Source organism: Apodemus sylvaticus, chromosome 19, assembly GCF_947179515.1.
Source record: "Apodemus sylvaticus chromosome 19, mApoSyl1.1, whole genome shotgun sequence".
NCBI classification, from domain to species: domain Eukaryota; kingdom Metazoa; phylum Chordata; class Mammalia; order Rodentia; family Muridae; genus Apodemus; species Apodemus sylvaticus.
In genome coordinates, this window is record NC_067490.1 from 25,603,791 (window position 1) to 25,618,375 (window position 14,585).

The 14,585-nt window shown below is 50.8% G+C and overlaps 1 protein-coding gene across 1 annotated transcript in view; it reads left to right on the forward strand.

Annotated features, from left to right (window-relative positions):
* Nucleotides 1-14,585, forward strand: part of LOC127670145 (collagen alpha-1(XIII) chain) — a 124,048-nt gene that overhangs the window by 74,672 nt on the left and 34,791 nt on the right. The window contains exons 17-25 of the mRNA XM_052164460.1: nt 1,216-1,260; nt 3,059-3,091; nt 3,785-3,811; nt 6,582-6,626; nt 9,004-9,090; nt 9,618-9,671; nt 11,294-11,338; nt 11,625-11,693; nt 12,712-12,735. Of these exons, the coding sequence (XP_052020420.1) occupies nt 1,216-1,260; nt 3,059-3,091; nt 3,785-3,811; nt 6,582-6,626; nt 9,004-9,090; nt 9,618-9,671; nt 11,294-11,338; nt 11,625-11,693; nt 12,712-12,735 (429 nt within the window). The remainder of the gene's footprint in view (nt 1-1,215; nt 1,261-3,058; nt 3,092-3,784; nt 3,812-6,581; nt 6,627-9,003; nt 9,091-9,617; nt 9,672-11,293; nt 11,339-11,624; nt 11,694-12,711; nt 12,736-14,585) is intronic.

Genomic DNA, 14,585 nt, shown 5'->3' on the forward strand with positions numbered 1-14,585 from the left:
TTTAAGAACACAGTGGTTTATCTGTACCAGGAACCTAGGATGGAGGCAGACTTCAGAGCCCAGCATCCCTGAGTCTTTTATCTATGGGCAGAGGAGACTGTGAAGTCAGGAGCCTCAATTATCTCGCTGGGAGACGAGACGTGGAGACTCCGGTGGGGAGGGCCGAGCATGGAGGAAGAGGGTGGGAGTCGCTCCAGCCTTTGTCTGGAGAAGGGAGGGCAGAGTGGTCCTCTGAGATAGCAGGGGAGAGTCTGGGCAGACGGAGCATACAGGTCAGGGGGGAGTCTGGGAGTCGGCTCTGGGCACACAATCCACAGCATCATCTTCAGCACAGCTGAGACAGGTGACTGCAGGCTGTCAGGACAGACACCGCCGGGGTTCGGTGCATGAGGCAAGCCAACTGGATTCTAGTCTCGACTTACTTTCTCTTTGCCCCCTTTTGTCTCCTGTGACAATCGATGGTAGGACTGTGTTCCTGGGGCCCTTTCCTCCTGTAGGTCTAGGATCGTGGGGTAGAGGAAGATATTGGAAGTTATGAGGGACAGAGTTGAGAGGCACAGCCCTGCCCACAAATCCCAGAAAAGCCAGTGTGCTGCTGTGTCTGGCCAGGAAGGATCAGAAAGAAAAAATGAACAGCTCACAAGCCCAGGGAGCTTGGGGAAAAGAGGCCCCTGGATAAAAATAGAGAGAAGCTCATGTCTGGCCCAAGCCATTAGGTGCTGTGCTAGCAAACCTGCTGGGGGTAAAACTGGGGCGCAGGTGGGAGAAGAGGTCTGTAGTAGTAGACAGACACATAGCTATTCTTGCCCCAGCCTGACCTAGCATGGTGGAGGCAGGAGGGTTAGTTAGTTCAAGGTCATCCTTAACTACATATGTAGTACAAGGCTACCTCTCCTTGACTAGGTTCTAACTCCACTGGTGCATGCGTGAGTGCGTGCTCGTGTGTGCACGTGTGTGTGTGTGTGTGTGTGTTTGTTTGTGTGTGTGTGTGTACTTGTTATTTTAAACCTCCAACCCCCTGTCTCTCTTCCTTTCTGCTCTACACCTGTGACCTAGGACTTCCTGCAAGATGGCGATGGCGCCACGGAACTGAGGGGAGTGGCCCATGTGACCGCTGCCATGACAGGGTCCTCGGAACTCATGGGGGGTTGATGCTCAAGGCTATAACTCTGAGTCTGGTCCTTTTCTCATGGTTCCTCTCGTTTTGTTTTCCAGGGAGAGCGGGGCATGCCGGGAATGCCAGGCAAGCACGGAGCCAAGGTACCCATGCCTCCCCACCCCCTCCCCTGTACCTTGCCCTCGCCCGAACCCCGGGAGCCTTAGTTCCTTCCGGGGTCCCTTCCTTCTCACAGCCCGTAGGGAACATGGAGTACACACTTCCTCCTTCAACCCTCCCCTTCCCGTACCTGTCCATTGTCCTTCCTGCCGTAGTGTGATGTGGCTCCCATTGTATCCCAGCCTTTCTGGATCTTTCTGGATCACAAAATCCTTCTCAGCTGTCAGCTCTAGTGTGATCCTGAAACCCAAAGAAAATGCAAGAACCCTAAGAGACCCCTCTAGGGCTTTTATTTTGTTTTTTGTTTTTTAGAGACAGGGTTTCTCTGTGTAGCCCTGTCTGTCCTGGAACTCACTCTGTAGACCAGGCTGGACTTGAACTCAGAAATCTGCCTCCCAGGTGCTGGGATTAAAGGTGTGCGCCACCACTGCCTGGGTTCTAGGGCTTTTCTAAGTGATTCTTTGAGCAACATTTTTACCTCAAAGTATAGGGTCTTAAAGTGGGAGGATGGGAATGAATTTCATACACCAGATATAGGGGTACACACATATAATCCCAGGACTTGGTAGGGGAGGTAGAGGGTTCAGGAGTTCAAGACCATCCTGAAATATCCAGTTCAAGGCCAGCCTGTGCTACATGAGCTAAAGAAAACGGGTGGATGGCTCAGCAAAGAGCTTATGTGCAATAGTGCAAGTGTGAGGACCTGAGTTCAAATCCTCAGCATCCACATGCATGAGATGGTGCGTGCTTATAATCCCAGCACTGGGAAGAAGAAACAGGAGGCTCCTGTGGGCTTGCTGGGGAGCCAGTCTGGACAGTCAGTGAGTCCCAGGCTCAGTGAGGGACCCTGACTCAAAAATAAGGTAGAAAGCAATGGAGGTTGAACCTGACCTTGACCTCTGACCTCCACATGTGTATACATGGGTCTATACTCCTACCAACACATGCACATAAACATACCACATACAAGAAAAGAAGGGGTGAGTTTACTCCCAGTCCATGAGGGCAGGTCTAGAGAGCCATGGTGGGCGTAACCCCTCCTATATACAGGGGTGCACTATGCTTTGGTGAAACCAACCCCTTCCTACGGTGCTGCCTGTTGGTCCCCATCCTTTGACCTCAAGGACTGACTAGAGTTTTATCGCTGTGAAGACACACCATGACCAAGGCAGCTCTTATAAAGGCAAACATTTAACTGGGACTGGCTTAGAGGCTCAGAGGTTCAGTCCATCATCACAGTGGCGGGAAGCTTGGTGGCATGCCGGTAGACAGGGTGCTAGAGGAGGAGCTGAGAGTTCTACATCTTGATCTGAAGCCAGGAAAAGACTGTTTTCTACAGGCAGCCAGGAAGAGGGTTTGGATCACACTGGCTAGACTTGAGCATATGTATGTATGTATGTTTGTATGTATGTATGTATATATATATATATGTATGTATATATATATGTGTGTGTGTATGTGTGTGTGTGTGTGTGTGTGTGTTATATATGATCTCAAAGCCCTCCTTCCATAGTGACACACTTCCTCCAATAAGGCCACACCTCCTCCAATAAGGCCACACCTCCTCCAATAAGGCCACACCTCCTCCAATAAGGCCACACCTCCTCCAATAAGGCCACACCTCCTAATAGTGCCACTTACCATTCTCCCACACTCTGGTGAGGTACCAACTCTCAGTCGGCAGGAATGAGTAGACCTTAAGGCCAGGCAGAGCTGGGCTGGCTTTTCTAGCCAACTCTGACCTCAGAGACCTTCATGCCTTTGTTTTCTTTTCTCTACCAGGGGGTTCCTGGGATTTCTGTGGCTGGGATGAAGGTAGGTAAACCCTGTTCCTGTGTGGGGTGGAGGGGGTCAGGAAAAGAGGGTGTCAGGAGACCACAAAGCAGGGGCTCAGCCTCAGCAGGGGATCAAGGGGGAGAACAGATGTTTCAGCCAGGCCTCTAGACTCCACTCAGGGTCTCTTTAGTCTGCCACTGAGAGAAGCTAGCTCTTTCCCATACACCAGACTCTGAGAGCCAACATCTTTTCCCTGACCTCTAACCGAGATAGGGGGACACCCTGGCAAGACAGATGCCCAAGGTTAATCTTTGCAGTAGCAGTTGTGCTCACAGGGAGCACCACCCCAAGATGCTCCGAGCCTTCCCAGCCTGCTAAGACAGTAGTTCTCAACCTGTGAGTCCTGACCCCCCACTTTGGGGGGGGGGCTGTTAAACAACCCTCAGAAAACACAGATATTCACATTACGATTCATAACACTAGCAAAATTGCAGTTCTGAAGTGGCAGCAAAACTACTTTTACAGTTGGGGAGTCGGCACAACATGCAGAACTGTATTAAAGGGTCACAGCATTAGGAAGGCTGAAAACCATTGGCCTGGGGGGAAATGAGACCCCCAGGAGCCTCTGTCCTGGGGTGTCCCCTAAGCAGAGGAAGTGCCCCTCCTGGGAAGCAGAGGGCCCTGGTTCCTGCTTTGTCTCTTTTCTTCACTGCTGTCTTCTCTCCCATACAGGGCGAGCCAGGGACACCAGGAGCCAAGGTACTGGTGGAAAGGGGACCCTGTGGGGACCATAGAGAAATGAGATTGGCTGGGGGGGGTGAGGCTGACAGGGATTACTGTTTTGCTTCTGATCCTCCCTTGGGTCAGATGTGCCTGAGTACATGTATGCACTTGCATGCGTGTGTACATGCATACCTCCGTGTCTGTGGGGGGAGCTGGCTGAGCCCTTTTCATCAGGAACACACTGCAAACACTTGCCTCCTTCCTGGTGCTGCCTGTATACAGGCAGCTGTGGGAGATGGGAGTGGGGGGAGGGCGCGGCACAGTCCCCTGCACTTACAAGTGTCTCTTCTTATCTACAACAATCGAGGATGCAGCGTGACAGAAGTATCCAACAAACTTCGAAAAAAATTTCCGTGGAGCCAGGCCAGGTAGCACAGGCCTAGCATCTTGCCTACTTAGAGGGCAAAGACAAGACAGTGGTCAATTGAGTCAAGCCTGTTGGACACTTAGCAAGACCTCTTTCTCCAAAGGAATGATATAAGAAGGCCTAGGATATAGCTCAGGGGTAGTGTACTTACCTGGCCTGCAGGAGGCCTGAAGTTCAATCCCCTGGTACACAGATTTCTTTGATGTGAGCCTGGGAGGGGAAGGGAGGGGAGGGGAATGTGCTACATGTGCACTGGGAACCCCTTAAGACACCATATAGCATGTAGCACCTGTATATTCACCTGAACACCTCTGTTTAAGTTGAGCCTGAGAACAGTTGTCTCGGAACTCTGGCCTCTTAATGCACCTCATCCTCCCCCCCCCCCCCCCCCCCCCCCCCGTCTATCAGTGGCTTTCTCCTCTTATCTCTAAGGGAGAAGCAGGGAAGCCGGGGCTACCCGTATGCTGGGAAAGATAGACAGAGGAGAGGACAGGATACCTCAGGGCCCCGGACACCGGGGCTCTCTTTGCCATGTAGCTACTGTGCTGCATAGGCATGTTGTGGAAGAAAAGAATGTGGCATGGACCAGCAAACCTGGGGACACACATCCCTCCAGGGGTCTTTGGCTCTCAGTGAATGGCCAGGGGACAAGGATCCCACCTCAGTATCTTTGTTCCCAAGCATCCCTGTAGATAGGACCTGTATCTTTTGCTGCTGCTATTGGGGATGTCGGGCTAAAGCCCACTCCAGGTGCAGCCATTTTCCCCATCCTGACTCTACGTAACAGGTTCCTGCCTGGCTCTCCCTGCCTCCTTCCTGTCTCCATGCTGTGTTACCAGACAGCCTATACCCAAGGGCAAGCAGCAGGGACATGACACCTAGAGTCACCGTGGACCCTTGACGTTGTGGCCCCAGAACCCCCAGATCATTTCCTTGTATGTAGGAATGGCATTCACACGCTCAGCACTGTGGAGGCAAGGGTTCTAATGACAGCCCGAATCAGACTCTCTGCTGGTGGGGTGCACTGTCCACCGATGTTGACTGAACTGCACCCTCCAGAGCCCCGAGGGGTCTGCCTTAGAGGGGAGGGCTTTTAGGGGATAACAAACGTTAAGGTCACATGGGTGAGCCTTTAATCTGGTGGCATTGGTGGCCTCATCAGCAGAAGAGAGATAGTTTTCCTCTTTGACGAGTGAGAGCCCTGACAGAAGGCAGCCGTCTACAAACCGGGAGAGCCCTTCCCTCCTCCCTTGCACAGGCACCCAGATAGCAGCCTGGACCTCTGCTGTCTCAGCCACCCAGGTGTGGTGTTTTGTTACGACGCCCATGCTGACTCATGCACACAACTGTGGAGGCAAAGGGAGGACTGTACCCTCCTAGGAGGACTATGGGAGACCTCGGTGAGACTGGCTCTGCCCTTAGCTCAGTTAGGGCCTGTCTACTGCCACCTAGCTCATGGGGCAGGCCAGCTCCACCTATGAAAGGAAGCTTACGTTCATCTAACCCTTACCCTTTCGGGACTCAGTGATTTGTGCCTTGGGGACAAATAGCTGAGTTCCTCGGTACTGGACAGAGCTGGGGCAGGGAGCACTGACACAGTGGATTAAACAGTGCAGCCTGCATCCTCTCTCAGCACTAGAGGCCACAAGTCCAAAGGCGGGAAGGGGGGGGGCGCCATCCGAGGGCTTTTGATAGACAGACAGGGTGGGGAGGGGAGGATGAGATGCAATCAGAGGCCAGAGTTGCCTCTGCTTGCAGAAGCCTCACCTCATCCACTTCACATAGCATCTGTGCATCTGTGTCTATGTGTATCTGTGTGTGTGTGTGTGTGTGTGTGTCTACTGCCAGTCTCCAGACTTCCCTGCCCTATAATGTCCTGGGAACACTGGGTTCTATCTACTTTAGCTAGCTTTCATATTTGATCTTAACTGTTCTTCAATGATCCTGTTTCAAAAAAGAAAAAAAAAAAAAAAAGGAAAAAAGGTCATTTTCTGATGCACTAGAAGCTAGAACTTCAACACCAAACTTGCTGGAACACAATTTGACCCATGACATAAACTTCTCAAAAAGGACGTTCTGGTGGGTGGGTGCTGTCTAAAGGCAGGAAGAGGTGGGCAAAAGAGATGGGCACAATGTAGGAGGGCAGACATGGAGAAGGGCAGAGTGGGTTCAAGGGGGAGTTCCCCAGCTCTGGCTTTCTGTACCCCTCTTTTCGAACTCCCTTCCAGGGGCCCCGGGAGAACAGAACTCAGCAGTAGGCTGTGGCCAGTGTTTCTTCTCCATCCAGGGGAGCCACGTGCTAAGAGGGTAGGGGTGCTGCCCAGACACCCAGACACCCAGACAGTTGTTCTTAACCCTGTTCTCCCCTCCTTCCTGCAGGGCGAGAAGGGTACAGCAGGCTCCCCTGGCCTCCTGGGGCAGAAGGTAGGTGGATACACATTTTCAATGGTGGACGGTGGGCTCTCTGCAAGCCTTGGTGTCCCCCTGGACCTGCGCATTCCCAGACTAGGGGACTGTGGCCGGAGTACAGGAAGATTGAGGTGTGCTTCCCAGAAGAAGGGCCCATGAGTACACCAGTTTGTAGAATTGAGTAGCTAAGACCTGGCTTGGATTTCTTCATGCAAGTTCTGAAAGCCTGTGGCCCGGAGCTCTGAAAATCAGCTCATTTAAAACCATTTAAATTGTTTTTGTTTTTTTTTTTTAATTTGTGCATTAGTAAGAGTTTGTGTGTGTGCCTGGTACACGTGTGTGGAGGCAGGAGGTTGACTTTGGTGGCCATTCCTCAAGGGATGTCTACCTTGTTGTTTTGAAGACAGTGTTTCTCTATCAGCTGACAAAGCTAGGCTGGTTGGCTTGTGAGCCTCAGGGATCCACCTACCTCTGCCTCCCCAGCCCTGAGATTATAACCATGGGGCACCACGCTGGGCTTTTTACTCCAGTGGGGGATGGGCAGCAGATACTGGGATTTCAAACTTGAGCTTGCAGGGCGAGCACTTTACCGACTAAGTTATATCTGATGAGGTTCCTTAAAGTTATCTTTAAAAGTTAAGACGACATAAAATAAACCATGTCCTAAACAAGGATTCCGTGTTTTCTCACATATTTGGAATTTAACAAAAATAGGAAAGGCCATGAAGGTAAAGATCTTAGTTTCTAATTATTAAATATTAATATTTAGGTTGAGCAACGGCGATCAGAAGCGAGGAAACCAGAGACCATAGGGAATGGTGTCTTTAGTGACACCATTTAGTGAAGATACACTGAGAGGCAATATAATAAATACTACATGGAAGTAGAAGGGAGAACACTGAAGCTCTAGGCAGGGAGCTGAGAGTGAACCTGGCAAGGTAGAAGAGTCAACCAAGGTGATGTGTATATGAAAATGCCATGGGAAAACCTGCTATACTCTGTGCTAATTAAAAAATATATTTTTTAGCTTATTTTTTTTAATTTTTTTTATTCGATATAATTTATTTATATTTCAAGTGATTTCCCCTTTTCTAGCCCCCCACTCCCCGAAAGTCCCGTAAGCCCCCTTCTCTTCCCCTGTCCTCCCACCCACCCCTTCCCACTTCCCTGTTCTGGTGTTGCCGAATACTGCTTCACTGAGTCTTTCCAGAACCAGGGGCCACTCCTCCTTTCTTCTTATACCTCATTTGATGTGTAGATTATGTTTTGGGTATTCCAGTTTTCTAGGTTAATATCCACTTATTAGTGAGTGCATACCATGATTCACCTTTTGAGTCTGGGTTACCTCACTTAGTATGATGTTCTCTAGCTCCATCCATTTGCCTAAGAATTTCATGAATTCATTGTTTCTAATGGCTGAATAGTACTCCATTGTGTAGATATACCACATTCTTTGCATCCACTCTTCTGATAGAGGGCTAATATCCAATATATATAAAGAACTCAAGAAGTTAGACTCCAGAAAACCGAACAACCCTATTAAAAAATGGGGTACAGAGTTAAACAAAGAATTCTCACCTGAAGAACTTCGGATGGCGGAGAAGCATCTTAAAAAATGCTCAACTTCATTAGTCATTAGGGAAATGCAAATCAAAACAACCCTGAGATTTCATCTTACACCAGTCAGAATGGCTAAGATAAAAAATTCAGGAGACAGCAGGTGTTGGAGAGGGTGTGGAGAAAGAGGAACACTCCTCCACTGCTAGTGGGGTTGCAAATTGGTACAACCACTCTGGAAATCAGTCTGGCGGTTCCTCCGAAAACTGGGCACCTCACTTCCAGAAGATCCTGCTATACCACTCCTGGGCATATACCCAGAGGATTCCCCACCATGTAATAAGGATACATGCTCTACTATGTTCATAGCAGCCCTATTTATAATTGCCAGATGCCGGAAAAAAATATTTTTTAAAAAGAAAAAAAATTAAGTCATTTTTTTAAAAGGCTTGAGGTCCCATTTATGTTTGGGGAGAGCTACATAAAAGAGACCCCGCCCCCAACCCTAAGAGCCAAGGCCAGAGGCCATAAGCATTCAGGACTCAAGGGACAGGCAAAGCTCACTGTCACAGGGCCAATTCTCTTCCCACCCAGGAGCACTCAGTGCTGAGAGCCCAGGGTAGCTCGTGCCCCCGACCCCTCTCTCAATCACCAATATCAAGTTGGTCCCACAGCAGGGCTGACCCAGAGACCCCGAGCCTCTCAGGACCTTACTCAAGTCAGCATGGTTTCAGGACTGCAACCTGCCTGCCGCTCTTCTTCCTTGGACTGGAGTCAACCAACCAGCTCGCCCAGTCTGGGGAGCCGGTGATAGAAGTCTACTTTCCTCCCCCAGGGAGAAAAAGGCGATGCTGGCAATGCCATCGGAGGAGGCAGGGGGGAGCCTGGCCCCCCAGGGCTGCCTGGCCCCCCTGGGCCAAAGGTGAGTTTGCATCAAGAGAGATATGGAGCCCCAATGAGGCACAGACAGACAGCACCGGGAGAACAAGGGGCTAAGTGTGGTGTCTGCCTTCCCAGCATCCTAGAGAAACAGCTCCAACCTAACCCAGCAGGGACTGCGGCTTTGCCAGAGAAAGTCACAGCACCACTACTATGCCATGTTCCCTCCTGGACCTGGGGTCATAGGTCATGAGGTTGTCACAGCTCGGGTCTCAAGGGGGACTTGGGGATGACTGGTCACCATGGGAAGGAGAGTTAGAAGGCCGTGTTCACAGACTCTGGTCCACCTTCCAGGACTCCTAGGGGAAGTGCCAGGTTGGCCTCTACCTTAGTTCTCCACACACATCCTATCCTGGACTCCCGGGGACTCTCTTTCCCCAATTCCCAGGGCCTGTGTCCCCCTTCTGTTGCCCGGGCAGCAGGACCTGGTGTCTTGCTGATGAATTCCTGGCTCTCTGCAGCTGACTCAGCTGCTCCGTGTGCCCTCACCTCGTCTCTTCTTCCTCCCAGGGAGAAGCTGGTGTTGATGGCCAGGCTGGGCCCCCGGGACAGCAAGGAGACAAGGTAGAGTTCCCGTCCCCCCCAGTCAGGAGCCTGCAGGATGAGGGTAGTCTTGGGTGTTTAAACATAGCCATCCCTCTGACTGGACCCCAGTTCTGGCCCCAAGCTAGGTAGCTACAACTCCTGCATTCCGAAACAGTGGGCATGAAAGCCTGCCTGGAGATGAAGGAACCTGATCTCTGGCTTCTAGTAGCTTCCTGAGCCACAGATCTAGACAGAGAAGTCCCTTCTGTCCCTGCCTCGTGCACAAGCACATGATAACCAAACTCCTGAGGTGTGAGGGATAGGGGGCAGATCCTCAGAGGGACAGTGGCAGGGTCATCGATGAGTCGAGCTGACAGAGCACTCAGTTTCCCTTCCTCTTTGATTTGGTGTGAGTCAGGGTTCTCTGGAGTTACAGAACTTATGGAATGTCTCTGTATGTTAAAGGAAGTTATTGAAATGATAGGCTGCAGTCCAGTTAATCCAACAATAGTCAGTTGTAAGTGGGAAGTCCAAGAATCTAGTAGTTGTTCAGTCCCACAAGACTAGGTGTTTCAGTTGGTCTTCTGTATAAGCCAGAATCCTGAAGAAGTAGGCTCTAACAGATGTGCTGGCAAGTAAGTGCTAGCAGTTGAAGAAGGAAGCCTTCCTTCTTTCATTGTCCTTGCGTAGGCCTCCAGCAGAAGGTGTGGCCCAGAATAAAGGTGTGACCACCACACCTGGACCTAAGCTATTCTTTACTTGGAACTTGCTCTGTCCCAGGCTGGCCTTGAACTCAGAGATCTTGCCTCTAACTCCTGGGCTTAAAGGCATGGGTCACCATGCCTGGGCCTAAGCTTTTCATAGCCACATCCCTCAAGATCTAGAGCAAAGGCCTGTGTCTTCCAGCCTCAAGATCTGGATCATAGTTCATCCCAGATACAGTCAAGGTGGCCCTGGAAATAACCATCACACGTGGTGTTTTGTCTTCAAAGTTCACATTATCCTAGAAAACTGAGATGTGTGGTTTGTACTTGGCTTGGCGCCACTATCCCAGACTCCGTATCACCTGGTCCCGCTTCCAGTAGGAACAACCTTCAGCCCCTGGCCCACCCTGAGACATCAGCATTCCTCTAGCTGCTCTCTCCTGACACCCCTGGCCTTTGGGGTTCACCCTGTGCTCCCTTCTATTCCAGGGAAAGTGGTCCCTGAAAGGTTTACATGGGCTCTCTGTGGTCACCACTGAACAGCAGGCAATGAACCCTGCTGCCCGGACAGAACAGAAATCAGAAGCAAGGGTTAGATCCCTGCTACCAGGAATGAGACTGGTTTGGGGAACTGGGGAAAGGTGGCCAAGGGGACAGACAGGAGTCCCCAACAATACAACAGAAAAGAAGGGACATCATTAAGTGTGAAAGGAGTAGCACCCCAAGGATCTCAAACTCAGAGGAAGAAGAGTGAGGGTGGGTGTTAGGGATGTTTCTGGAAGGGAGAGGAACCTGCACTGAAACCAACAGGAAAGCGTGTGTTCTGGTGGCTTGAGCCAAGATGAGTGAGCTCCTTGGCCCCTTCAAGGCCCTTAGGGTGTAGCCCCCCCCCCCTCAGGACACTGGGTGTTCTCACATCCGGCCTTACCAACCCATTTCACTGTTATCACACAACAGGGGCAGCCAGGAGCAGCCGGGGAGCAGGGACCCGCTGGCCCCAAGGTATGTTCATCTCTCACCTGGAGTTGTAGCTTGAAGGGGCTTGGCCCTGGACTCTTAGAGGGGTAGGGAGGGAAGGGCGAGCTGGACCCTAGGAGGGCTGTCTGAATAGCCATGGCGATTGGACTCCACCATCTCTGGGCCTGGCTAGCCCTGTTTGTTCCGCAAAGCCTTGAGCATCCTGAGGAACAGCCCTGGACGCTCTATGCTGCTCTGTGTCCCGCAGAGACTGCAGGCCCTCAGGCCCCTCCTGTCCCAGACTCTGGCTGAGACCTTCTCTGCTTTCTAGGGTTCCAAGGGCGAACCTGGCAAGGGAGAATTGGTGGATTACAATGGCAGCATCAACGAAGCACTTCAGGTGAGTGGACTCTACTCTGGAGGCTGGAGATCTGCAGGCCCTGCTGGACTTTCACTTTTGCCAGGGCCGTTTCCAGCTAAAGAGTCCTTCCTTTGCTTTCTATTAGCCTCTGTGGAGCCTCCAGGCAAATGGTCCCATTATTTGGCATCATGTGGGCTCCATGTCTGGTCCCATCTGGTTAATACGTGGACTCTAGCTAAGCAAGGTGCCATTGGGAGTACCCTGGTTTCCACAAAGTGCCACTCATCAAGGCTCTAGGGGCATACTGCTCCTGGGCACCCTTCACCTGGTAGGAGCTGCCTCCCTGAAAGGTGCCAACTTTCTGTCAGTTTCTCCCATTTTAAAGACCATGAGCCCTGCCCTCTTTCCCCACATCTTTTAAATAGGTACCTCAGTCATGGGCACAATTTATTGCTGGATCGTGGTGGTGGTTAAGTGGAGGCCCCATTCTATGAAGGATTTTTCTAGCACGTCTCAAACCTCTAGACTGGCAGCACCCCAGTCTTAGTGAGGCTTGCCAGGCAGTTCTAGAGTTCCCCCTGAGGGTGAAAGCACAGAAGTTTGAGAGTTGCCCCTTCTATCCGTGCAAGTGTGTGAAGCTGTGTGAAGGCGTGGGGGTCTGTTTGAGCCAAGGGGTCATAGCTGCCTGCTGGACTTCAAGGAGGTGCTTTGCCAGCTGCCTTCTCGGGGTTCTGGGAGAAGAAGAAAGAAAAGAGGAAGCCCCCTCATTGACTAGGAAGAAAGGGGTTCTGTGTCTGTCCTCGCCTGTGGCTAAGAGGTCGCACCCCACAATAAGGTCTAGGCTAATGGAAATAGCCTGGAGCAGTGTCAGGCTTTGGAGAGACCTCATCCAGGTGTTCTCCACCCAGTTAACAAACCTCTGGGCAGTGTGGGAGTGACCTAGAGCTGAGAGCCACCAGAGTGCGTCTGTGAGGGTCTTCCTCCACTCCGCCCCTCCAGAGAGACAGCACTGCAGACTGTCACTCTCCAGCTAATCGTACTGTATTGTTATTTTCAGGAGATCAGGACGCTGGCCTTGATGGTAAGTTGGCTCTCCTCCCTGGTTTCCATCAGGCACTGGGCATGGAGGGTGAGGTCTAGAGTTCTGACCTCCGGATTGCCTGTGCTGAGCTCCTGGGCCATGCTAGGCGGTGGGGCCTTCAAGCCCACCGAGCAGGAGCAGTTGCTGCATGTCCCTGTATCAGGGCTGTTGGTGGTGACAGCCCTTCATCTACCAAGGCTCGATCAAACACAACATGAACTATGGGTTGTATTTACAGACTCTAGTGGCACAGCCCCCCTCTCTCTCTCTCCCTCCCCCTCTCCCTCCCCTCTTCTGAAAAAAAAAATGGGTAACAGCTGTCTATGCAATCTCAGTATCTGTTCCTGGAAAAACCCTGGAATTCCATGCTGGGTTCTGCACATGTGCTGACCAGTGACAGGCTTGAAGGAAACATTTGTAGTTACGACAACTGTTTCCAACTTCAGCCTCCACCGTGAAGAGCAAAGGTCCTAAAGTTCTGGCTCTGAGGGAGTCTGACTTCCTCTAATATTGGGGAATCTGTACACAGCAGGATGGCACACAGGTGGCTCATATCCATAGTCCCAGCACTTAGAAGGCAGAGGCAGGAGGGTCAGGAGGCAGAGGTAGGAGGGTCACCAAAGTTCAAGGCTAGCCTGGTCCATGTAGTGAGTTCTGGCCCAGTTGGAGCTATCTATAGCACCTTGTCTCAAAAAACAATTTCAGGGACATCTCATCCCTGGACACTGGTATAAACCACAAGGTTCTGGAACCAATGAATGTCATTGGGAAACATTAAAATATGTGATTTTTTTAAAGGCCCATCAGGGGTCTGTAAATACCCCTGACAGTAATGTACTTGCTGAACTTTTGAACATGAGGACCCAAGTTTGATCACCAGAGCCCAAGTGCTGGGCCAGGGAGATGGCTCAGCAGGTAAAGGTGTTTACTGTGCAAGCCTGGTGACCTGAATGTCATCCATGGAACTATGTGGGGAGGGGATAACCAGTTCCATAAAGATGTCTCTGTACATATGTTGTAGCTTAAGTGTGCGTGTACAAGCACACACACACACACACACACACGAACTTCTTTTGAAGACAGACATGATGGCATAAACTTATGAATGACCTCATATTTCTAGCTCTGGGGAAGAGGGGGCACATGGAACACTGAGGCTTTATGACCAACCAGCCTAGCCTACTGGATGAACTCCAGGGCAATGAGATACCCTGTCACAACAACAATAACAAAATGCAAGCTGGATGGAAGACAGCCAGGTTTATCCTCTGCTTCCACACACACATGCACCCACCCAGACACCCCCAACCCCACTAACGTGGACTCAACAGCTATTAGAAAGAAAAGGTTTCTCAGAAGTAGCATATTTTATGAGATAGCTTACAGGAAAATGTACCAATTTCAATGTGTAGATGACACGCAGAAGCCACAGAAAATTCCCTGGGAGCCATGAGACTCATCTTGCACCCACCCATCTTACACACACCATAAATGGTTTTCTGTCAGTGTAGAGCAGGCTTCTTTTTCTATAATTTCACAGAATGAAATCACAGTGTAGGCATGTAACTCTGGTTTCTTTTCACAACATAATGTGCCTGGTAAATGTTCCTGTCATTGCCTGGGTCACAACTGGACCTCTCCCGTTTATTGAGATGCCATCATCGGACAATTTCACTGTTATGGATATTGACACTGTTGACTCTAACCGGCCAGGAAAAGTCACATTTTCTTTCTGTATTCCTAGGGGAAAAGCTGTCTGGCATAGCTCTTTGCACCCCCCAGCTACAACCCAACACCCCAGTGCTCATCTGTTTGCATTTTGCAGTCCCACATATTATTTGATTTGTCAA